General features: G+C 41.2%; 7 protein-coding genes across 7 annotated transcripts; all 7 read right to left on the bottom strand.

The window, feature by feature from the left end:
• Positions 1 to 476: 476 nt before the first annotated feature.
• On the bottom strand, positions 477 to 2,936 carry LOC115804910 (protocadherin beta-6-like). Its single transcript, XM_030765397.1, has one exon. The coding sequence runs from the start codon at positions 2,934 to 2,936 to the stop codon at positions 477 to 479; it is 2,460 nt and encodes an 819-aa protein (XP_030621257.1).
• A 148-nt stretch (positions 2,937 to 3,084) lies between these two features.
• Positions 3,085 to 5,814, bottom strand: LOC115804909 (protocadherin alpha-C2-like). Its single transcript, XM_030765396.1, has 2 exons — positions 3,421 to 5,814; positions 3,085 to 3,090 (listed from the first exon to the last, which is right to left on the bottom strand). Exons 1-2 carry the CDS (start codon positions 5,716 to 5,718, stop codon positions 3,085 to 3,087), a joined length of 2,304 nt encoding a protein of 767 aa, XP_030621256.1. The 5' UTR covers positions 5,719 to 5,814.
• A 466-nt stretch (positions 5,815 to 6,280) lies between these two features.
• Positions 6,281 to 8,656, bottom strand: LOC115806079 (protocadherin alpha-C2-like). The gene has a single exon (XM_030766808.1). It carries the CDS (start codon positions 8,579 to 8,581, stop codon positions 6,281 to 6,283), a length of 2,301 nt encoding a protein of 766 aa, XP_030622668.1. The 5' UTR covers positions 8,582 to 8,656.
• Positions 8,657 to 9,248: 592 nt separating this feature from the next.
• LOC115804907 (protocadherin beta-16-like) lies at positions 9,249 to 11,735 on the bottom strand. The gene has a single exon (XM_030765395.1). It carries the CDS (start codon positions 11,733 to 11,735, stop codon positions 9,249 to 9,251), a length of 2,487 nt encoding a protein of 828 aa, XP_030621255.1.
• Positions 11,736 to 12,235: 500 nt separating this feature from the next.
• Positions 12,236 to 14,689, bottom strand: LOC115804906 (protocadherin alpha-C2-like). Its single transcript, XM_030765394.1, has one exon. The coding sequence runs from the start codon at positions 14,687 to 14,689 to the stop codon at positions 12,236 to 12,238; it is 2,454 nt and encodes an 817-aa protein (XP_030621254.1).
• A 394-nt stretch (positions 14,690 to 15,083) lies between these two features.
• LOC115804905 (protocadherin alpha-C2-like) lies at positions 15,084 to 17,501 on the bottom strand. Its single transcript, XM_030765393.1, has one exon. It carries the CDS (start codon positions 17,424 to 17,426, stop codon positions 15,084 to 15,086), a length of 2,343 nt encoding a protein of 780 aa, XP_030621253.1. The 5' UTR covers positions 17,427 to 17,501.
• A 1,286-nt stretch (positions 17,502 to 18,787) lies between these two features.
• Positions 18,788 to 21,269, bottom strand: pcdhb (protocadherin b). The gene is made up of 2 exons (XM_030765392.1): positions 18,883 to 21,269; positions 18,788 to 18,842 (listed from the first exon to the last, which is right to left on the bottom strand). Exons 1-2 carry the CDS (start codon positions 21,267 to 21,269, stop codon positions 18,788 to 18,790), a joined length of 2,442 nt encoding a protein of 813 aa, XP_030621252.1.
• Between the last annotated feature and the right edge of the window lie 1,759 nt (positions 21,270 to 23,028).

The following is a 23,028-nucleotide window of genomic DNA, read 5'->3' as shown; positions in this document are numbered from 1 at the left end:
CAGTGGGGTGTAGAAGTGATAAGAAACACGAAGGAAAACGTATGAAAAATGTTAAACTCTCAGCGAGTATTCTGAAATGTTGCTAAACGCAAATAACGATATCTCGTGCGAGGAGATGATCCTTTCAGTCACATACGGGCCTCTGGAATCAAAGTGCTCTCTGTCATCTGTGACGTGCTATCGTGACGATTTAACTGAAGAAGTGAACTGTTTTCTTGGTGAATAGCGCCATTCAGTGTATGTTGCACTATTACGTTCAAAAAAGTAACGTGTCTGTGATATCCTGCACAAACATAACTATACGAAGAATGGGGGGGGGGGGGGGGGGGGGCGCAACCAAAAAATCACCAATTTGTTTAGTTTGGTTTAAAAAATGCCACAAATCTGACACGCATTAATTAAAGTGTTTTCACAACACGGATTCCTAAAGATAACGAATAAATTAATTATCCTTGTCTTTTCACTGGACAGTCATATTATTGGTCACCCACGTCTAAAAGACGTGTTAATCGGAAATTGTTGGTGAATCTTACCTGGAGTGTGGACGCAGCCGAATTGCTGGTTTCTGTCAGGCCTGAACTCCTTGGTATACTGGATACAATATATCTGGTTCCTTTTGGAACAGGCTGTCTCACTACTAACTTGCCCTTTCGTGTCTCCGCCAGAAACAAACTGTACCAGTATGCATCGTTGGAGACCAGAGTGGAATCTGCAATGGTTGAGTTCCTCTCACTGATCACACTGTTCCTACAGGTAGGGGCAGCTTTGCTGGGCTTTGGTTTCTGACACTTCAGCACAATAGTCACCAATATGGTGATGAGTAAAAGAAACGATACCGAGCCCAATCCAATCACCAAATACAGATTCAAATCTGAAAAGATGTCATACTCTAAAGGCACCTCCGACATGTCTGAATAGGCTTTAAGTGCAGTCTCCACTGTGGACAGTTTGATGGTGACTGTAGCAGAGAGTGCAGGCTCTCCATTGTCCTTGGCGATCACCACCAACCGCTGGTGACGCGCGTCTCTGTAACTGAACATTCTCAATGTCCGGATCTCCCCATTGTATTGGTCCAGAGTGAATAACGTAGCATCCGTATTCTGGAGAAACTGGTAAGTAACCCGAGAGTTCTGCGCCGAGTCCATGTCGATGGCTATCACTTTGGCTATAAGAGTTCCTTTATCTGTTGATCTGGGAATCTTTTCTTCTACCACAGTTCCATGCGCGCGCCAAGGAGATACTATGAGCGGAGTGTTGTCGTTCTGGTCCATAATGATAATGTGAACGGTCGCGTTACTGCTAAGAGGTGGAATCCCAGAGTCTCTAGCTTCCACGTGGAAAAAGAACTCCTTCTCCATTTCATAGTCAAATGTTTTTAGCGCATAAAGATTACCGTTCTCTGGATTAATGGAGAACAACATGGACATGGACATGTTCGTTATTTCCTTTTCGATGATAAAATAAACTAGATATTGATTTTCATGGAGGTCTGGGTCTAAAGCAGTGAGTGAACTCAACAATGCCCCTGGCGCATTATTTTCTAAAACAGGTATAGTGTAGAAAGACTGTGGAAATTGGGGTATGTTGTCATTGACGTCCAATAATTCTAATGTTATTGTTTCATTATCAGATAGCAGAGGGGAACCTCTGTCTGTAACCGTAAAAGTTATTTCATATTCTGGAATCTTTTCACGATCCAAAGGCTCTGAAACAACGAGTTCATAGTAGTTGTCTGAAGATTGTTTAAGAGAAAACGGTAGTTTGTCCGCAATATTTACATCTACTTCGCCGTTTTCCCCTGAATCTTTATCGCTTACACTCAGAACTGCAATCACTGTACCCTCAGGTATGTTTTCCTTAACTGGACTCTGGAAAGATTTTATTGCGATTTCCGGGTGATTGTCATTCACGTCAGTTATTAAAATGGTCAGTTTACACCGCCCAGACAAAGAGTTAGTCCCCTTATCTTTGGCTATGATCTCCATATCATACATTCTGAAGTCCTCATAATTAATCGTTTCTTTCACTCTGATTTCACCGTTACTTGGGTTTAAGCTAAATGTTTCCTGTGTTTTCTCTGATGTATAGAGACTAAACGAATAGGTCACTTCTGAATTTAATCCCTCATCTAGGTCGGTTGCATTTAATTTAATAACAAGACTCCCTATTGGAGTATTCTCAGTCACATTTACGGTATAGCTTCCTTGGTCAAATTGAGGGGCGTTGTCGTTGATATCGAGGACACTAACAATGATGCTGGCTGTGCCTGAGCGCGCGGGGATTCCACCATCAACAGCAGTGAGTATCAGATTATGAACAGCCAGCTCCTCTCTGTCTAAAGCCTTTGTCAAAATTAAATCAGCAAATTTAGAACCGTCTCGGCCTGTTTGAATTTCGATGGTAAAGTGATCGTTTTCACTCAGGTAATACGTATTAACTGAATTGCTACCGATATCTGAGTCCAGGGCATTGTTCAAAGAAAATCTTTCTCCAGGAAGAGTTGATTCTGATATGTCCAAATGCATTCGGTCTCTACGAAAATGAGGCGCGTTATCATTAATATCAGTGATTTCTATTTCAATATTAAACATTCGTATTGGGTTCTCAATAGAAGCATCTAATCTAAGGAAACACGTAGTTTTGGAGTTACAGATGTATTCCCTGTCAATCTGCTGTAAAATATACAGTTCTCCAGTCTCTTTGTTGATATCTAGGTATTTCTTGCTCGCAATTGTATCCAGACGCATTTTCCGTGTACTGAGCGTTTTCACATCAAGTCCCAAATCGGCAGCTAAATTTGCGACCAAGGAGCCTTCTTCCATTTCTTCCGGAATGGAATAGTGTATAACGGCAGACGGTGTTTTCAGACCGACAAAAAGAAGGAGAAGGACATAGACATACCTTCTCCATGGCTGTGCGTTAACATGCGTCTCCATTCTTCGGATATGTTGGTTAAGATACCTGAACAGTTCCGTCCAAAAGAATCGTCAATTGGAGTGAGATAAAAAAGAAAAGATTTTTTCCTTTTCGTTCACGTGTAGCAAAACAAACATCAGTTGTTTCTGATAGATCGGCCGTTCCAGCCTAAAACTGTCGCACCCACAATGCAGAGCCCCTCATATTCAAATTTGTGTCATGGCGTTGACACAACACACTCAGGGAGCAATTCGTTGGAAAACACCGACACCTTGTGCACAAAATGAAAACTTTCACGTGCAATTTCTCTCCAATTATTTTTTATCCCGGAAATACCAACCCTTATATTTATGTGTACAAACCTATCACTTACGAAACCAAAATGACCTTTAAGATAGAATCACCGAAGCTCGAACCGAGCATTTCTTCGCGGGAATAAAAACGAAAGTATTAATTTGGGGGGGGGCATTTCATGGTTAAAAAAATGTGACAATAATGCCACACGTGTCTTACCTGTAGTGTGGAAGCAGCAGAATCACTAGTCTCAGTTAGTCCTGTGCTCCTTGGAATGCTGGACACAATATACCTCGCCCCCTTTGGCACAGGCTGTCTCACTACTAACTTGCCCTTCCTTGTCTCTGCCAGAAACAAACTGTACCAGTATGCATCGTTGGAGACCAGGGTGGAATCTGCAATGGTAGAGTTCCTCTCACTGATGACACTGTTCCTGCAGGGAGCAGCAGCTTTGCTGGGCTTTGGTTTTTGACACTTCAGCACAATAGTCACCAATATAGTGATGAGTAACAGAAACGATACCGAGCCCAATCCGATCACCAAATACAGATTCAAATCTGAAAAGATGTCATACTCTAAAGGGATCTCCGAAATGTCGGAATAGGCTTTAAGTGCAGTCTCCACTGTGGACAGTTTGATGGTGACTGTAGCAGAAAGCGCGGGTTCTCCATTGTCCTTGGCAATCACCACCAACCGCTGGTGACGCGCATCTCTATAACTGAACATTCTCATAGTACGAATTTCACCGTTGTATTGGTCCAGACTGAATAACGAAGCGTCTGTATTCTGGAGAAACTGATAAGTAATCCGTGAGTTCTGGAGGGAGTCCACGTCAATGGCGATCACTTTTGCTATCAGAGTTCCTTTATCTGTTGATCTGGGAATCTTTTCTTCTACCACGGAGCCGTGTGAGCGCCAAGGAGATACTATGAGTGGTGTGTTGTCGTTCTGGTCCATAACAATAATGTGAACGGTCACGTTACTACTAAGAGGCGGAACACCAGTGTCTCTGGCCTCGACATGAAAAAGGAACTCATTCTCTATTTCATAATCAAATGCCTTAAGTGCGTAAAGATTACCGTTCTCTGGGTTAATGGAAAACAGCATGGACATGGACGTGTTCACTATTTCCTTTTCGATGATAAAATATACGAGATACTGATTTTCATGGAGATCTGGGTCAAAAGCAGTGAGTGAACTCAACAACGCTCCTGGCGCGTTATTTTCCATCACAGGTATAGTGTAGAAAGCCTGAGGAAACTGTGGCATATTGTCGTTTATGTCTAACAACTGTAATGTAAGTGTTTCATTATCAGAAAGCGGAGGGATACCTCTGTCTGCAACGGTAATAGTGATATCATATTCTGGAACTTTCTCACGGTCCAATGGTTTTGCAACTATGAGTTCGTAATAGCTGTCAGTGGATTCTTTCAGAGCAAAAGGTAGTTGGTCAGAAATACTAATGTCCACTTGCCCATTTTCTCCAGAATCTTTATCACTTACACTGACGACAGCAATCACCGTATTTACAGCTACGTCCTCCTTCACTGTGCTTTGAAATGACTTTATTGAGATCTCTGGGTGATTATCATTCATATCTGTTATTACAACTGTTAACTTACACTGGCCAGATAAAGAATTAGACCCTTTATCTGTTGCTATTACCTCCATATCATAAATCCGAAAGTCTTCATAATTTATTACTTCCTTAACCCTTATCTCACCTCTATCTGGATCCAAAGAGAACGTAGCTTGTGTTTTTTCTGATGTATACAGACTAAATGAATATTTTACATCTGCATTTGCGCCGTCGTCTAAGTCTGTGGCATTTAGTTTCACAACAAGACTTCCAATAGGAGAATTCTCTGATACACTTATGGTGTAGTTTTCCTTGTCGAATCGAGGGGCGTTATCGTTAGTATCAAGCACGCGAACAATGATGCTGGCTGTGCCTGAGCGAGCGGGAACCCCGCCATCTACTGCTGTAAGTATCAGATTATGTACACTCTGCGTCTCTCTGTCTAAAGACTTTTTCAGAATCAAATCTGCAAATTTAGAACCGTCCCGCCCGGAATGTATCTCTATGTCGAAGTGCTCATTTTCGCTTAGGTAGTAGGTTTTTACTGAGTTAGAACCAACGTCAGGGTCCACTGCATTATTTACTGAGAATCTTTCACCTGCTGGTGTCGACTCCGATATGTCTAAATTTATTGTGTCTCTCCTAAAATGTGGAGCATTATCATTTATATCGGTGATTTCTAATTCTATATAAAATATTCTTACTGGGTTCTCAACAGTAACTTCCATTTTCAGAAAACAAGTCGTTTTAGCAGCACACAAGTATTCCCGGTCAATCTTTTCCAAAATAAATAGATCCCCCTTCTCTTTGTTTAAGTCTAAATATTTTTTATTAGCAATTAAATCTAATCGAACCTTCCTTTTCGCCAAACTCTTCACATCCAATCCTAAATCATTCGCTAAATTTGCAACAACGGATCCTTCCTCCATTTCTTCCGGAATAGAGTAATGAGTAACACTGAAGACGATTTTCAGTACAGAGCAGAAAAAAATGAAGACCGTCACATACCTCCTCCATGCAAGTGCATTTAGGCGTATCTTCATTGTGTCCTTGTATATGTTTAAACTGAGAAGCTTGTCAGTTTAAACATGAACGACAGATATCTAAACGCGTTAAAAGATGAAAAACCTCTGTGCGCCCTTCAGCTCCTCCGCTTACAAAGCAGTTATTTTTTGCGAAACCAAACGATTTCTCCCAAACCTCCTCTCTTACCAAATGCAGTGTGTGGACTGTCATGGCGACTAAAAAATTAGAAACACACCCACTTGTTCTTTTTCCTGGGGAAGAGCGACACAATGCGTACAAACTGCACAAATACATTATACTTATATATTCTATGATATATGTGTGTGTGTGCGTGTGAGTGTGTGTGTATCAGATCATTAGAAGGTCGACTTGTGTTAAAAAATGAATGTAAGAGAATGTGAAAGAATCTAGCCAATTTTTCTTGCTACAACAAATCTCACATTACAAATACATTATTCATCAAGTTCATACCTGTAATGTTGATGCAGCTGAATCGCTCGTCTCCGTCAATCCTGTGCTCCTTGGAATACTAGATACAATATATCTCGTCCCCTTTGGCACAGGCTGTCTCACTACTAACTTGCCCTTCCTTGTCTCCGCTAGAAACAAACTGTACCAGTATGCATCGTTGGAGACCAGGGTAGAATCCGCAATGGTAGAGTTCCTCTCACTGATCACACTGTTCCTACAGGGAGGAGCCGCTTTGCTGGGTTTTGGTTTCTGACACTTCAGCACAACTGTGACCAATATGGTGATGAGTAAAAGAAAAGACACTGAGCCCAGTCCGATCACCAAATAAAGGTTCAAATCTGAAAAGATGTCATACTCCAACGGTATTTCCGTCATGTCAGAATAGGCTTTAAGGGCAGTCTCCACCGTCGACAGTTTGATTGTGACTGTGGCAGAGAGCGCAGGCTCTCCATTGTCCTTGGCGATCACCACCAACCGCTGGTGACGCGCATCTCTATAACTGAACATTCTCATGGTACGGATCTCACCATTGTATTGGTCTAAACTAAATAACGTGGCGTCGGTATTCTGTAAAAACTGATACGTAATCCGGGAGTTCTGCACTGAGTCTTTGTCAATGGCTATCACTTTAGCTATCAGAGTTCCTTTGTCAGTTGATCTGGGTATTTTTTCTTCGACCACGGAACCGTGCGCACGCCACGGAGATACTATGTGCGGTGTGTTGTCGTTCTGGTCCTTAATGATAATGTGAACGGTCACGTTACTGCTCAGTGCAGGAACGCCTGAGTCTCTTGCCTCGATGTGGAAAAGGAATTCTTTTTCTATTTCATAGTCAAATGTCTTCAGTGCGTAAAGGTTACCGTTCTCTGGATTAATGGAAAACAGCATGGACATGGAGGTGTTAGCTATGTCCTTTTCTATGATGAAATAAACGAGATACTGATTTTCATGGAGGTCTGGGTCTAAAGCAGTGAGTGAACTCAACAACGCCCCGGGTGCGTTATTTTCCATCACAGGTATAGTGTAAAAGGTCTGAGGGAACCGAGGCACGTTGTCATTTACGTCTAATAGTTCTAAGGTTATCGTTTCATTGTCAGATAATGGGGGAGAACCTCTGTCTGTAACGGTAATTGCGATGTCATATTCTGGAACTTTTTCACGGTCCAAAGGTTCTGCAACCACAAGTTCGTAGTAGTTATCTGAAGATTCTTTTAATGCAAATGGTAACTGATCAGAAATATGAATATCGACTTGGCCATTTTCGCCTGAATCTTTATCACTCACACTAATTACTGCAATCACTGTATCTACGGCTGCATTCTCCTTAATTGGACTATGAAATGATTTTATGGAAATTTCAGGGTGATTGTCATTCATATCTGTTACCAGAATGGTAACTTTACATTGTCCTGACAAGGAATTAACTCCCTTGTCTTTGGCTATTATCTCCATTTCATATATCCTGAAATCCTCGTAATTTATCATTTCTTTAACTCTAATTTCACCTGTATTAGAGTTTAGGCTAAATGTTTCCTGGGTCTTTTCTGATGTATAAAGGCTAAAAGTGTACTCTAGTTCCGAGTTGGAGCCCTCATCTAAATCTGTTGCGTTTAATTTTACAACAAGGCTGCCAATAGGAGAGTTTTCGGACAGATTTATAGTGTAGTTTTTTTTGTCAAACTGAGGGGCGTTGTCATTGGTATCTAGAACGCGCACAAGGATGCTTGCTGTACCTGAACGAGGAGGGACACCACCATCAACAGCAGTGAGTATCAGATTATGGACAGCCTGCTCTTCTCGGTCTAAGGGTTTTTTCAAAATCAAATCTGTAAATTTAGAACCATCTCTACCTGTCTGTATTTCAATATCAAACTGCTCACTTTCACTCAGGTAATAAGTCTTTATCGAATTCGTCCCAGTATCTGGATCCACGGCATTGCTTAGAGAAAACCTCTCGCCAGTTGGAGCAGATTCAGATACGTCTAAGTGTATCGTATCCCTGCGAAACTGAGGCGAGTTGTCATTAATATCAGTAATTTCTATTTCAATGTTGAATATCCGCACTGGGTTTTCAAGCGTGATCTCCATTTTTATGAAACATGTTGTAGCTGTTTTAGAACTGCAGAGATATTCTCTGTCCATCTTTTCCAAAATGTAGAGCTCTCCCGTATCTTTGTTTACTTCGAGATATTTTTTATTGGAGATTATATCTAGCCGCATTTTTCGTTTACTTAGCGTTTTCACATCAAGTCCTAGATCATTAGCTAAGTTAGCGACCACAGATCCTTCATCCATTTCCTCCGGAATAGAATAGTGAGTGACCGCAAGAGACGAATAAAGGGAAGCTGAAAGAAGAAGAAAGACTGCCACGTACCTCGATAGCTGTCCTTTCATATTTGTCTTCACTGTTTGATCTTTAGAGGTTTATATATCAAAAAGTAAAAGGTAAGAGAATAACGCGAAGTATCCTTTGAATAATTTCCCTCCAGATGACCACGGTATTTTGAGCAAGAAACCAGCAGATGTGCAGCTTTGCTTTTAGTGTTCACTCCCCACTAAAGAGAATACGTCACGAGACAGCCTAAAATATGAATACACGCCTTTTCTTAGAGAACAGCGACCCTCGGTGTATTAGTAAGGGAGAAATGCTCCCTTAAATAAATAAAATAAATTGTAATTTCTACCATTTTTGATCGATCCTATATATAAATGTATGTAGAACTGAGTATTACAAATACAAAATTACATGAGTCTGACAAATTCAGTTATAACGCAGCAATTAAACACAACATCACTGCACAAAGTAAGTTGCGTCACATTGCAACCGATTGTTCAATATAAGCGGCAACCGAAGTGACACTGTATATGTGTAGAAAAGAGAGAGATAACAGTGCTGATGTAATAGTGAGAACGTATCCTGCTTTCTGAAAACAATAAGGAAACGGTAACACGTGCGATGGGTTTACGCAATGAATTTAGTTAGAAATAGAAGTCGAAACCAATGGGACACTTCAGACACTTTGTGCGAAAAAACTGCGCCATTTCTTACCTGCAATGTTGAAGCAGCTGAATCGCTAGTCTCAGTAAGTCCCGTACTCCTGGGGATACTTGAAACAATGTATCTCGCTCCCTTTGGCACAGGCTGTCTTACTACCAGCTTGCCCTTCCTCGTCTCAGCAAGAAACAAGCTGTACCAATATGCGTCGTTGGAGACGAGAGTGGAATCTGCGATGGTTGAGTTCCTCTCACTGATGACACTGTTTCTACAGGGAGCAGCTGCTTTACTTGGCTTCGGTTTTTGACACTTCAGCACAATAGTCACCAATATGGTAATTAGCAAAAGAAATGACACTGAACCCAATCCGATCACCAGATACAGATTCAAATCTGAAAAGATGTCATACTCTAAAGACATTTCTGTCATATCAGAGTAGGCTTTAAGTGCAGTCTCTACTGTTGACAGTTTGATTGTGACTGTAGCAGAGAGCGAGGGCTCTCCATTGTCCTTGGCGATCACTACCAACCGCTGGTGACGCGCATCTCTGTAACTGAACATTCTCATAGTTCGGATCTCTCCGTTGTATTGATCCAAACTAAACAGAGAAGCGTCTGTGTTCTGAAGAAACTGATAGGTAATCCGAGAGTTTTGTAACGAATCCGAGTCGATGGCGATCACTTTTGCTATCAGAGTTCCTTTATCAGTTGATCTAGGGATCTTTTCTTCGATCACGGACCCGTGCGCGCGCCATGGAGACACTATCAGTGGTGTGTTGTCGTTCTGGTCCATAATGATAATGTGAACAGTCACATTACTGCTGAGTTGAGGCATGCCAGAGTCTCTTGCCTCGATGTGGAAAAGGAATTCCTTGTCTATCTCATAGTCAAATGTCCTTAACGCGTAAAGGTTACCGTTCTCCGGATTAATGGAAAACAGCATGGACATAGAGGTGTTAACTATTTCCTTTTCGACTATAAAATAAACTAGATATTGATTTTCATGAAGGTCAGGGTCAAAAGCAGTGAGTGAACTCAATAACGCCCCGGGTGCGTTATTTTCCATCACAGGTATAGTGTAGAAGGACTGAGGGAACCGAGGCACGTTGTCATTGATGTCCAATAGCTCTAAGGTTATCGTTTCATTGTCAGATAATGGGGGAGAACCTCTGTCTATGACGATAATAGTGATGTCATATTCTGGAACTTTTTCACGATCCAAAGGTTCTGAAACTACGAGCTCATAGTAGTTATCAGAAGATTCTTTTAATGCAAATGGTAACTGATCAGAAATATGAATATCGACTTGGCCATTTTCGCCTGAATCTTTATCACTCACACTAATTACTGCAAGCACTGTATCTACGGCTACATCCTCTTTAATCGGACTTTGAAGTGATTTTATGGAAATTTCAGGGTGATTGTCATTCATGTCCGTGATAACAACAGTTAATTTGCACTGACCAGACAAAGAATTAACTCCTCCATCTTTTGCCATGATCTCCATATCATATATTTTAAAATCCTCATAATTTATCATTTCCTTGACTCGAACTTCGCCATTATTGGGATTTAAACTAAATGTTTCCTGTGTTTTCTCCGAGGTATAGAGACTAAACGAGTACGTCACGTCAGAATTTGACCCTTCGTCTAAATCTGTTGCGTGTAGTTTGACAACAAGACTTCCTATCGGTGAATTTTCGAGTAAATGTATGATGTAGCTTTCTTTGTCGAACTGAGGGGCGTTGTCATTGGTGTCCAGCACGCGAACAACGATGTTAGCCGTGCCTGAGCGTGCTGGGACTCCATCATCCAGAGCAGTGAGAATAAGATTGTGAACGGCCTGCTCCTCTCTGTCTAAGGTTTTTTTCAAAATCAAGTCAGCAAATTTAGAACCGTCTCGCCCACTTTGAATTTCTATACTGAAATGTTCGCTGTCGCTAATATAGTAGGTTTGTACGGAATTAGAGCCTATATCAGGGTCGACTGCGTTAGTCAAAGAAAACCTCTCACCGACTGGAGTAGCCTCGGATATATCTAAGTGCATGGTATCCCGTCGGAAATGTGGTGCATTATCATTGATATCCATAATTTCTAATTCAATATGAAACATCCGAATGGGATTTTCTAGAGTTGCGTCCAGTTTAAGAATACATGTTGTAGCTGATTTTGATATACAAAGATATTCTCTGTCAATTCTTTCTACAATATACAGTTCGCCAGTTTCTTTGTTCACATCTAAATATTTCCGATTGGCTACAACATCCAAACGCATTTTACGTTTACTCAAAGTTTTTATGTCCAGCCCTAGATCAGTGGCTAAATTCGCAACGACAGATCCCTCTTCCATTTCTTCGGGAACAGAATAGTGAGTAACACCTAAAGCGGTCAATGGGAGAATAAAAAGCACCGAGACATACCTCATCCAAAGCTGTATTTTCAAATGCGTAGCCATTGTTTGATTGTAAGCTCAGAATACAACGCAGATAAAGGAGACTTGAGCCAGATAGCGAAAAAATGTTTTGGCAGATCCTTCGCTCGTTAAATGCCGTAATATATCAGAATACACCTTCAGTCGCATAAGACAGTTGCCAACACGTTCAAACCTACTGGATGAAGGCTGTCTGGGTTTTCCCACAATTGGGGGCTTTTGTGCTGAGGAATATATTTTGACGAAGGGCGTTTACATGGTGAACAGCGACTCTGTGCGCGGGAAGCCTGAAGTACACTTTGAGGTTAAATATGCACCGAGCCACATCAATTGAAACATTTTTCATTTGCTTAAAAAGTATGATTTACTGAGTTCCAGCTACACATTTGTGTTTACAGGGCAGAACGTACCAGACACAGAGCAGAATGCAGAAAAGAGGTGGCAGTGCCGTTTTATGCGGCCATAATTCTTCCTTGTTCGCTCCTGCGGCAGATTCACACGCAATTTGGGTCGCATGTAATGAATCAAAACTGTATACTAGAAGAAAAGTAGTAGTAGAGTTTTCCTACCTGTAGCGTCGAAGCTGCAGAGTCGCTAGTCTCAGTAAGTCCAGTGCTCCTAGGAATACTTGACACGATGTATCTCGTACCCTTCGGCACGGGCTGTCTCACTACAAGCTTGCCCTTCCTTGTCTCAGCCAAAAATAAGCTATACCAATATGCGTCGTTGGATACTAGAGTGGAATCTGCAATGGTTGAGTTCCTCTCACTGATCACACTATTCCTAGAAGGTGGAGCCGCTTTGCTGGGCTTCGGTCTTTGACACTTCAGCACAATGGTGACCAATATGGTAATTAGTAAAAGAAAAGACACCGAGCCCAACCCGATCACCAGATACAGGTTCAAGTCTGAGAAGATGTCATACTCTAAAGGCACTTCCGTCATGTCAGAATAGGCTTTAAGAGCTGTCTCCACTGTCGATAATTTGATGGTGACTGTGGCAGAGAGCGCAGGCTCTCCATTGTCCTTGGCGATCACTACCAGGCGCTGGTGACGAGCGTCTCTATAACTGAACATTCTCATAGTTCGGATCTCTCCGTTGAATTGGTCTAAACTAAATAGAGTTGCGTCGGTGTTCTGAAGAAACTGGTAAGTAATCCGTGAGTTCTGTGTTGAATCTGTGTCGATGGCTATCACTTTTGCTATCAGAGTTCCTTTATCAGTGGATCTGGGTATTTTTTCTTCCACCACGGAACCGTGCGCACGCCACGGAGATACTATGAGCGGTGCGTTGTCGTTTTGGTCCGTAATAACAATATGAACTGACACATTACTGCTCAGTGGCGGAACGCCAGAATCTCTTGCCTCGATATGGAAAAGAAATTCTTTTTCTATTTCATAGTCAAATGTCTTTAGTGCGTAAAGGTTACCGTTCTCTGGATTAATGGAAAACAACATGGACATGGAGGTGTTAACTATTTCCTTTTCTATGATAAAATAAACTAGGTACTGATTTTCATGGAGGTCTGGGTCAAAAGCACTGAGTGAACTCAACAACGCCCCGGGCGCGTTATTCTCCATTACCGGAATAGTGTACGAAGACTGTGGAAATTGCGGTACGTTGTCATTAACGTCTAAAAGCTCCAAAGTTATCGTTTCATTGTCAGATAACTGTGGGGATCCTCTGTCTGTAACTGTAATAGTGATTGCATACTCTGGAACCTTTTCACGGTCCAGAGGTTCTGAAACAACGAGTTCATAATAGCTATCGGAAGATTCTTTCAAGGCGAAAGGCAGAAGATCGGAAATATGTATGTCGATGTTTCCATTTTCTCCAGAGTCTTTATCAGTCACAGATACAACAGCAATCACTGTATCAACATGTACGTCCTCCCTTACTGTGCTTTGAAATGATTTTATGGAAATTTCAGGGTGATTATCATTCACATCGGTTACTAAAATAGTTATTTTGCATTGCCCAGATAAAGAATTTGCCCCTTTATCTTTTGCTATTACTTCCATGTCATAGACTCTTAAGTCCTCGTAATTAATCGTGTCTTGGATTCGAATTTCGCCAGTTTTAGGATTTAAATTAAATGTTTCCTGTGTTTTCTCTGAAGTATAGAGGCTGTAAGAGTAAACTATTTCGGAATTTGTCCCTTCATCTAAGTCTGTTGCGTTTAATTTTACAACAAGGCTTCCAATTGGGGAATTTTCTGTTAAATTCACTATGTAGCGTTCTTCGTCGAACTGTGGGGCGTTGTCATTAGTATCAAGCACGCGAACAATAATGACAGCAGTACCCGAGCGCGCGGGGACTCCGCCATCTACAGCTGTGAGTATCAGTTTATGAGCAGCCTGTTCCTCTCGATTTAAAGCCCTCTTCAGAATCAAATCTGCAAACTTTGAGCCATCGCGTCCAGCTTGGATCTCGATGGCAAAGTGTTCACTTTCACTGAGATAATATGTTTTAATTGAATTTATGCCTATATCAGAGTCAACAGCGTTGTTCAAAGAGAATCGCTCGCCGGCTGCGGCAGACTCAGATATGTCTAAATGCATCGTGTCCCTACGAAACTGTGGCGCATTATCGTTTATATCTAGAATCTCCAGTTCTATATTAAACATTCTAACTGGGCTTTCTATCGTAGCATCTAGCTTCAAAAAACACGAATTTGTTGTTTTAGATGGACACAAGTATTCTCTGTCAATTTTTTCCGTGATGAACAGCTCTCCCGTCCCTTTGTTTATGTCGAGATATTTTCTGTTGGCGAGCACGTCTATCCGCATTTTGCGCTCGATCAAACTCCTAACATCAAGACCTAAGTCAGTCGCTAAATTGGCAACAACAGAACCTTCCTCCATTTCCTCTGGAATAGAATAGTGAGTAACGGCTGCGATTATGTTTATGATGCCCGAGAACAGAATAAAGATGGAAACATACCCTCTCAGCGTCGGTGCTCTCAAAAAAGCTTTCATTGTTCGAATGTCGTAAAGATGTGGATCATGTAAAAATTCACAATGCAAAAAAACCCAATATGCAGTAAAACACGAGCGATAAAATGTCCTTCAGACGACATTAAATACAATTGCCGTAAAGATCATATTTAGTGCGAGGAGTGCATATCCCCCACGACCACTGTAGATGACAACTGGATTGCACCCTTGACAGCGTACTGAAGCCTTGCAGGGCGTTTTGCTGGATCACAGCGACCCTCTGCGTACGAGCAAGTGCATGATATCGGAAATGAAATATTTAAATGTGCACTAATAAGAGATTGTGAAATCACTTTATTTCACATCGGTAAATATGGGATTAACGTTTTATTTAAATAAATGAGCATAAGGACTCTGTATTATTGTTGATAAAATCCTAGTGATTACTTACACGTCGTAGAACAGCAGTTTCCTTAAAGGCCATTACCTGTAATGTCGATGCAGCTGAGTCGCTGGTCTCGGTTAGACCTGTGCTTCTCGGAATGCTGGACACGATGTACCGTGTTCCCTTTGGCACGGGCTGTCTCACTACCAGCTTTCCCTTCCTCGTCTCCGCCAGAAACAAGCTGTACCAGTAAGCATCATTGGACACCAGCGTGGAATCCGCAACGGTTGAGTTCCTCTCACTGATCACACTGTTCCTACAAGGAGGTGCCGCTTTGCTGGGCTTTGGATTTTGACACTTCAGCACAACAGTCACCAATATGGTGATGAGTAACAGAAATGATACCGAGCCCAATCCGATTACCAAGTACAGATTCAAGTCTGAAAATATGTCATACTCCAAAGGCACTTCCGTCATGTCAGAATAAGTTTTAAGAGCTGTCTCCACCGTCGACAGTTTGATTGTGACTGTGGCAGAGAGTGCAGGCTCTCCGTTGTCCTTGGCGATCACCACCAAACGTTGGTGACGCGCATCTCTATAACTGAACATTCTCATTGTACGGATCTCACCATTGTATTGGTCCAAACTAAATAACGTGGCGTCGGTGTTCTGTAAAAACTGATAAGTAATCCGAGAGTTCTGTGTTGAGTCCGAGTCGATAGCAATCACTTTGGCTACCAGAGTTCCTTTATCAGTTGATCTGGGTATTTTTTCTTCCACCACGGAGCCGTGCGCACGCCAAGGAGACACAATCATGGGTGTGTTGTCGTTCTGGTCCATGATAATAATGTGAACAGTCACATTACTGCTTAAAGGAGGAAGGCCAGAATCTCTTGCCTCGACGTGGAAAAGGAACTCCTTTTCTATCTCGTAGTCAAATGTTTTTAACGCGTAAAGATTACCATTTTCCGGATTAATGGAAAATAGCATGGACATAGAGGTGTTAACTATTTCCTTTTCGATTATAAAATAAACGAGATACTGATTTTCATGAAGGTCAGGGTCTAAAGCAGTGAGTGAACTCAACAACGCCCCGGGCGCGTTGTTCTCCATCACAGGTATAGTGTAAAAAGACTGAGGAAACTGTGGCACATTGTCGTTGATGTCCAGTAGTTCTAAGGTTATCGTTTCATTGTCAGATAATGGGGGAGAACCTCTGTCTATGACCGTAATAGTGATGTCATATTCTGGAACTTTTTCACGGTCCAAAGGTTCTGCAACCACAAGTTCGTAGTAGTTATCTGAAGATTCTTTTAATGCAAATGGTAACTGATCAGAAATATGAATATCCAGTTGTCCATTGTCTCCAGAATCTTTATCACTCACACTAATTACTGCAATCACCGTATCCACAGGTACATCCTCCTTAATTGGACTATGAAATGACTTTATGGAAATTTCAGGGTGATTGTCATTCATATCTGTTACCAGAATGGTAACTTTACATTGTCCTGACAAGGAATTAACTCCCTTGTCTTTGGCTATTATCTCCATTTCATATATTCTGAAATCCTCGTAATTTATCATTTCTTTAACTCTAACTTCACCTGTATTGGGGTTAAGGCTGAATGTCTCCTGAGTCTTTTCTGATGTATAAAGGCTAAAGAAATACTCCAGTTCCGAGTTGGAGCCCTCATCCAAATCTGTTGCGTTTAATTTTAGAACAAGGCTGCCAATAGGAGAGTTTTCGGATAGATTTATAGTGTAGTTTTTTTTGTCAAACCGAGGGGCGTTGTCATTGGTATCTAGAACGCGCACAAGGATGCTTGCTGTACCTGAACGCGGAGGAACCCCACCATCAACGGCAGTGATTATCAGATTATGCACAGCCAACTCCTCTCTGTCTAGAGCCTTTTTCAGAATTAAGTCAGCAAATTTGGAACCATCTCTGCCCGACTGTATTTCAATATCAAAATGCTCATTTTCGCCAAGATGATATGTGTTTACGGAATTGGAACCGATATCTGGATCGACAGCGTTGGTCAGAGAAAATCTTTCTCTGACCGGAGTCGATTCTGAAATATCCAGATATATTGTCTCCCTTCTAAAACGGGGTGCATTGTCGTTGATATCAAGTATTTCTAATTCGATGTTAAACATACGTATGGGATTTTCAATAATGACATCCATTTTAAGGTAGCAAGACGATGTCTTTGTGATGCATAAATATTCACGGTCGATTTTCTCTGCGATGTAGAGCTCCCCTGTCTCTTTGTTCACTTCGAGATATTTTTTATTTGCGATGAGATCAAGACGCATTTTTCGTTTATTCAGAGTTCTCAAATCCAATCCCAAATCAGTGGCTAAATTGGCTACAACAGATCCTTCTTCCATTTCCTCAGGAATAGAATAGTGGGAAACGCCAGATGCATTCCGTAGTATTGCAGAGAAAACAAGACAGAGAAAGACGTACCTTGTAACAGGATTCATCATTATTAGAACTTCCATTTTGTTCGGCTCATGTGCAGCTCTCTCTCGAAAACGAACGAAGAACTTCACGGTTATTTGTTTGAATGGCCAAAACACAAAATATATTTAGTCCTTCTGGGGATCTCTAGCACTGGTCTCATAAACCGTCACACAGAAAACGCACCACCTTGTTTTCATGACACACTACCTTCGTGACTAAAGTAGGTCCGCGCAAAACGTTTTCATGGTAAACAGAGACACCATGCGACATTACGCGTTTCTGCATGCAATAGACACATCAAAACGACTTATTAAATTCAGCGTAGTGGAGCGAGAAACAAGTGGCACCTTGCTTAACATGTTGGCAAAAAAGTCTGTATGTCATATTTGCATTAGAATGCAGATTATTCCAAGTGTTATGCCCTCATAATATCAAAAATTAAAGAGGACATTACCTTTAATCTTTAAATTCACAAAGTCAAAAAACTCCTTAGTAAAATGGAATGTACCTGATGAGACAAATAATATTTGAATGTTCGAACTTATTTGAAAAAAATGGACATGGATGATATATAAATAAAGGCAGTCTGAAGTACAATACTACAGAGAATTGTCCTCTTTCAGCTTAACATGGGCATTCGAAATAGAGGAAACAATGCTAAATGTCTGACTAGTTACTTGACCTGGGCTCAGATAAAATCAGGATTCAACTAAAAGGTTTCAAATCATACAGGAACATAAAGCAACTCATGTGGAAAACAATTAATTTTTCTTTTGCTTAATCAAAATAGTTCAATACAGAGGCCAATGCGACAAATCCTATGAAACTAATTACTTACTTTCAAAATTGCTTTGGTACAGCTGTCAGAGAATCGCGCATAACCATATTCATGCTGTTTTTTTCCCGCTGTGAAATTGAATTGATTATTGTACATAATGGAAAGTCCTCTGTGAACTTATCTGTTTATTCAAATATAAGTTTTCCAATAACTTGTAGATTTTCAAACATTTTTACACCGTTGCATTCATCTGCTGTTAAATAAGAACTTAGAGGATTGTATTAAAATTGTTTCACAGCATATCACTTTGTGGTCAAATGCTTAAGTGCTTACTCTCCAGAAATCACGTTCAACTATGTAAAAGTCTGCTTTTGTCATTGAGGCGATGAGGTTTGATCTTGTAGTTACAGCTGAAATGGCAACTGAAAGAGTCAAACTGAATCCCAAAGCATTTCTGTTCGTAGGTTTAGTGTATTCAGGTAAAAAAATAAATAAATAAACCCCAAGTTATCTCAACATTTGATTCATATAATGACAAGAGTTTGTTGTTGTTGTTGTTGTTGTTGTTGTTGTTGTTAAATAGAAACAGAGGAAATATTGATCCTACCTGTAGCGTAGAAGCAGCAGATTCGCTTGTGTCAGTTAGACCCGTGCCTCTTGGAATACTGGATACGATGTATCTCGTTCCTTTAGGTATAGGTTGTCTAACTACGAGTTTGCCTTTCCTTGTCTCCGCTAAGAATAAACTGTACCAGTATGCGTCGTTGGAAACAAGGGTAGAATCCGCAATGGTTGAGTTCCTCTCACTGATCACACTATTCCTAGAAGGTGGAGCCGCTTTGCTGGGCTTCGGTTTCTGACACTTCAGCACAACGGTCACCAATATGGTGATGAGTAAAAGAAATGACACTGAGCCCAACCCGATCACGAGATACAGATTCAAGTCTGAGAAGATGTCATACTCCAAAGGTACCTCCGTCATGTCAGAATAGGCTTTAAGGGCTGTCTCCACCGTGGAAAGTTTGATAGTGACTGTAGCAGAGAGCGCAGGCTCTCCGTTGTCCTTGGCGATCACTACCAGGCGTTGGTGACGCGCATCTCTATAACTGAACATTCTCGTAGTTCTGATCTCCCCGTTGAACTGGTCTAAACTAAATAGAGTAGCGTCCGTGTTCTGAAGAAACTGGTAAGTAATCCGTGAATTCTGTACTGAGTCTGTGTCGATGGCTATCACTTTGGCTATCAGAGTTCCTTTATCGGTGGATCTGGGTATTTTTTCTTCTACCACGGAGCCATGTGCACGCCATGGAGATACTATGAGCGGTGGATTATCGTTCTGGTCCATAATAATGATATGGACAGTTATGTTACTGCTGAGAGGAGGAACGCCTGAGTCTCTTGCCTCGATGTGGAAAAGGTACTCCTTCTCTATCTCAAAGTCAAAAGTCTTTAACGCGTAAAGGTTGCCGTTCTCTGGATTGATCGAAAATAACATGGACATGGAGGTGTTCACTATTTCCTTTTCGATTATAAAATAAACTAGATATTGATTTTCATGAAGGTCAGGGTCAAAAGCAGTGAGTGAACTCAGTAACGCCCCTGGCGCGTTATTCTCCATCACAGGTATAGTGTAAAAGGACTGAGGGAATTGCGGTGCGTTGTCATTAACGTCCAGTAAATGCACGCTAACTGTTTCATTATCAGATAAAGATGGCGTGCCCCCGTCAGATACCACCAGAGTTATATCAAATTCTGGTGTCTTCTCACGATCAAGCGGTTCTGAGACGACCAGTTCATAATGGTAATCGGATGATTTGTTTAGACAGAACGGCAGCTGTTTATTTATCGTCAGATTAACTTTACCGTTGTCCCCTCTGTCCCTGTCACTGACACTAACAAAAGCTATGACGGTACCTACTGGAGTATTCTCTTTCACCGTATTCTTTAGAGACGTTATGGTAATTTCTGGACAGTTGTCGTTCATGTCCATTACATTTACGTTTACTCTACAGTGACCTGAGAGAGAGAGAGGCCCGTTATCTTTCGCCTCGATATGCATTTCAAATATTTTCATGTCTTCGTAATCAACAGTCCCTTTCACCGTTATCTCCCCAGTGTTCGTATTCAACGCGAATATTTCTTGCGTTTTTTCGGAAGTATAAAGAGTAAAGTAATATGTTATATCAGCATTTGTGCCTTCATCTCTGTCAGTAGCATTAAGTTTCATAACCAGAGTTCCTGCTGGAGCATTTTCACTGATGTTTACTGAATAAATCTGACGGCTGAACTGGGGGGCATTGTCGTTTGTGTCCAGGACGCGAACGATAATACTAGCTGTCCCAGAGCGAGCGGGGACCCCGCCGTCCACAGCGGTGAGAATCAGATTGTGAACAGCCTGCTCCTCTCGGTCCAGAGCCTTCTTTAAGACCAAATCAACGTATTTTGTGCCATCACTACCAGAGTGGATGTCAAAAGTGAAATGTTCACTGTCGCTTAGCTCGTAAGCAGTGATTGTGTTGGCCCCTACATCCGGGTCTACAGCATTTGGCAGCGAAAACCTCTCTCCCGGTGATGCAGATTCGGAAACATCCAACTCAATTTTGTCTCTTCGAAAATGAGGCGCATTATCGTTTATGTCGGTGATTCCCAATTCAATATTGAATATACGCAATGGGCCCTCAATTATAAGGTCCAGTTTGACAAAGCATGTTGTTGAAGTTTTGGTTGGACACAGAGATTCCCTGTCCATTTTGTCAACGATGTACAATTCTCCCGTTTTTTTATTAATATCAAGGTATTTTTTCTGATGAAAAATATCAAGTTTTACCTCTCTTTGAGACAGAGCACCCAGATCGAGTCCTAAATCAGCAGCTAGATTTGCCACGACGGACCCCCTCTCCATCTCTTCGGGAATAGAGTATCGTGTGACAGACAAAGCCATTCTCCAAACCATAAAGAAAATAGGAACCCAGCTGCCGTCCAGCTTCATAGTGAATACACGGAAAGACAGGACTCCAGGATAAGTGGAACTAGTATCTTAAGCAAATTATATATATTTAAATATCAAAAATACACAGAGGCTGAGAAATCGATGGGCGTCTGCTTCTGACCACCCTTCTCTGAAAACGCTTGAGAGGGACAAAAGTACTTCAATGCAATTAATTGGCGAACAGCGACACACTGTGACCAACGCAAGCCCCAGACAAAATAAACACGAGTTAGTTTTAGAGCAATTTAACTGTGTATCAGCGTCGTACCCATTTAAATAATTTCCATTACGCAGAAACAATGAAAGCAAACGCTTACTAACACTTGTTTATAAATGGAGTAACTGGTTTATACGGAGGTGGCTGAATTTTCTGCACCACAATATCAACAGTGATATTTAGGCATGGAGAAATCGTCAGATCAATGAACTACAGTTAGGCCGCTGACAATCCAAACATACGTCCCTGCTCAACATTCGGATACTGAATTAAAGTTTTTGCCAATTGCTTACACACTAGAAGTGAATGCCTAAACAAAAGCACCAAAACCTTCACTTTTGTAACCATGCCTTAAACAAAGGCACCAAAACTACAAACACATTGTCTGCTTTTCACTTTGTTTGCAATTCTGTAACACACTGTTTGCAAAACACTACGCACTGTTTCTTACATTAGACACATTGTTCATGAATGAAACCTCTTGTAATCATGGGAAAACACTTTTATTAGAAATGTAAAACATAGCTGAAATTGACAGCACCAAAACACACATATGAAAACACTTGTACAGTAATTGAACACCAATCAGTCTGAGCCTTAGCACTACAAATAGACCTCAGGTAAGCTTTTGGTGGGGGTGGGGTGTCTGTGGGGGCTCCTGCAAGGAGTCTGAAAGGTGTTCTCCATCACCATGCCACCCCATGTTGCTACAACACAGCACACATAATCACATCTCTGGATGCACTACATACTTGTATTGGACAGACCACATAAATGTGTTCATTTATGTATATTCCATTTTACAGTTTTTTATGATTGCTTACATACTTGTTGAGGAATTTCGCTCATTGTGTCAAAACTCTACACACAAGCCAAATAAGACACAACACTCGGAGATAAACATCTCACTTCTGTGTCAAAATGAAGCTCTGCATTCAAAACCTAACAATCCTTTTTCAAAATGGCATTTTTGCAACATAATGATACACACATGCACCATTTGAATTACTCTTTAAAAGCAGCAACAACACACTGATGTACTTTATACAAAACACTTCTGTCTTTAGTATTTCGTATACCTTTTTAATTTTCTCATACAGGCTCCTGTGAAAGATTGTTCCAGTACAGTACATCTGCTCTTATTTCAGTGAACACACAAAAAAGAAAAGCTTCAGAGGAAAAGTACATACAGCTTTTTTTTCTTTTTTCACCGTTGTAGGTTTTTACAACAACAAGAAAAAACAAAGAAAAACAGAATTGCAGTACAGTAATCAATACAATATGTTATGCTAAACTCAAAAATAATTGCAGTAAAATTACAGTGCAATGATAAATAAAAATTAGTATTGTAAGGGATGAGGTGGATTTTTTATGGATCCTGCCCTCTGTCAGGGTCTGGCCACATCATCTCATTCACATCACAAGCAATGTCATCCCTGGCTGGGCAACACGGAAAATATCGCCTTGCGTGCCGTATCCAACCCTGGACTGACCCCACCTCAGTGTCTCCACATGCCTCTTCCGTTGCTTGCAGAGGAAGCA

Source organism: Chanos chanos, chromosome 2 (assembly GCF_902362185.1).
Source record: "Chanos chanos chromosome 2, fChaCha1.1, whole genome shotgun sequence".
In the NCBI taxonomy this organism is placed as follows: domain Eukaryota; kingdom Metazoa; phylum Chordata; class Actinopteri; order Gonorynchiformes; family Chanidae; genus Chanos; species Chanos chanos.
Note: the sequence above shows the minus strand (reverse complement) of the source record. Positions and strands in the feature narration are given on the sequence as shown.

What these genes read in the sequence shown, in the direction of transcription:
- LOC115804910 (XM_030765397.1), bottom strand. Translation starts at nt 2,936, where the DNA reads ATGGAGACGCATGTTAACGCACAGCCATGGAGAAGGTATGTCTATGTC.
- LOC115804909 (XM_030765396.1), bottom strand. Translation starts at nt 5,718, where the DNA reads ATGGAGGAAGGATCCGTTGTTGCAAATTTAGCGAATGATTTAGGATTG.
- LOC115806079 (XM_030766808.1), bottom strand. Translation starts at nt 8,581, where the DNA reads ATGGATGAAGGATCTGTGGTCGCTAACTTAGCTAATGATCTAGGACTT.
- LOC115804907 (XM_030765395.1), bottom strand. Translation starts at nt 11,735, where the DNA reads ATGGCTACGCATTTGAAAATACAGCTTTGGATGAGGTATGTCTCGGTG.
- LOC115804906 (XM_030765394.1), bottom strand. Translation starts at nt 14,689, where the DNA reads ATGAAAGCTTTTTTGAGAGCACCGACGCTGAGAGGGTATGTTTCCATC.
- LOC115804905 (XM_030765393.1), bottom strand. Translation starts at nt 17,426, where the DNA reads ATGGAAGAAGGATCTGTTGTAGCCAATTTAGCCACTGATTTGGGATTG.
- pcdhb (XM_030765392.1), bottom strand. Translation starts at nt 21,269, where the DNA reads ATGAAGCTGGACGGCAGCTGGGTTCCTATTTTCTTTATGGTTTGGAGA. An exon ending in GCTTCTACGCTACAGGTAGG is followed by an intron (nt 18,843 to 18,882) that starts ATCAATATTTCC and finishes AACAACAACAAC; the next exon opens with AACAACAACAACAACAACAA.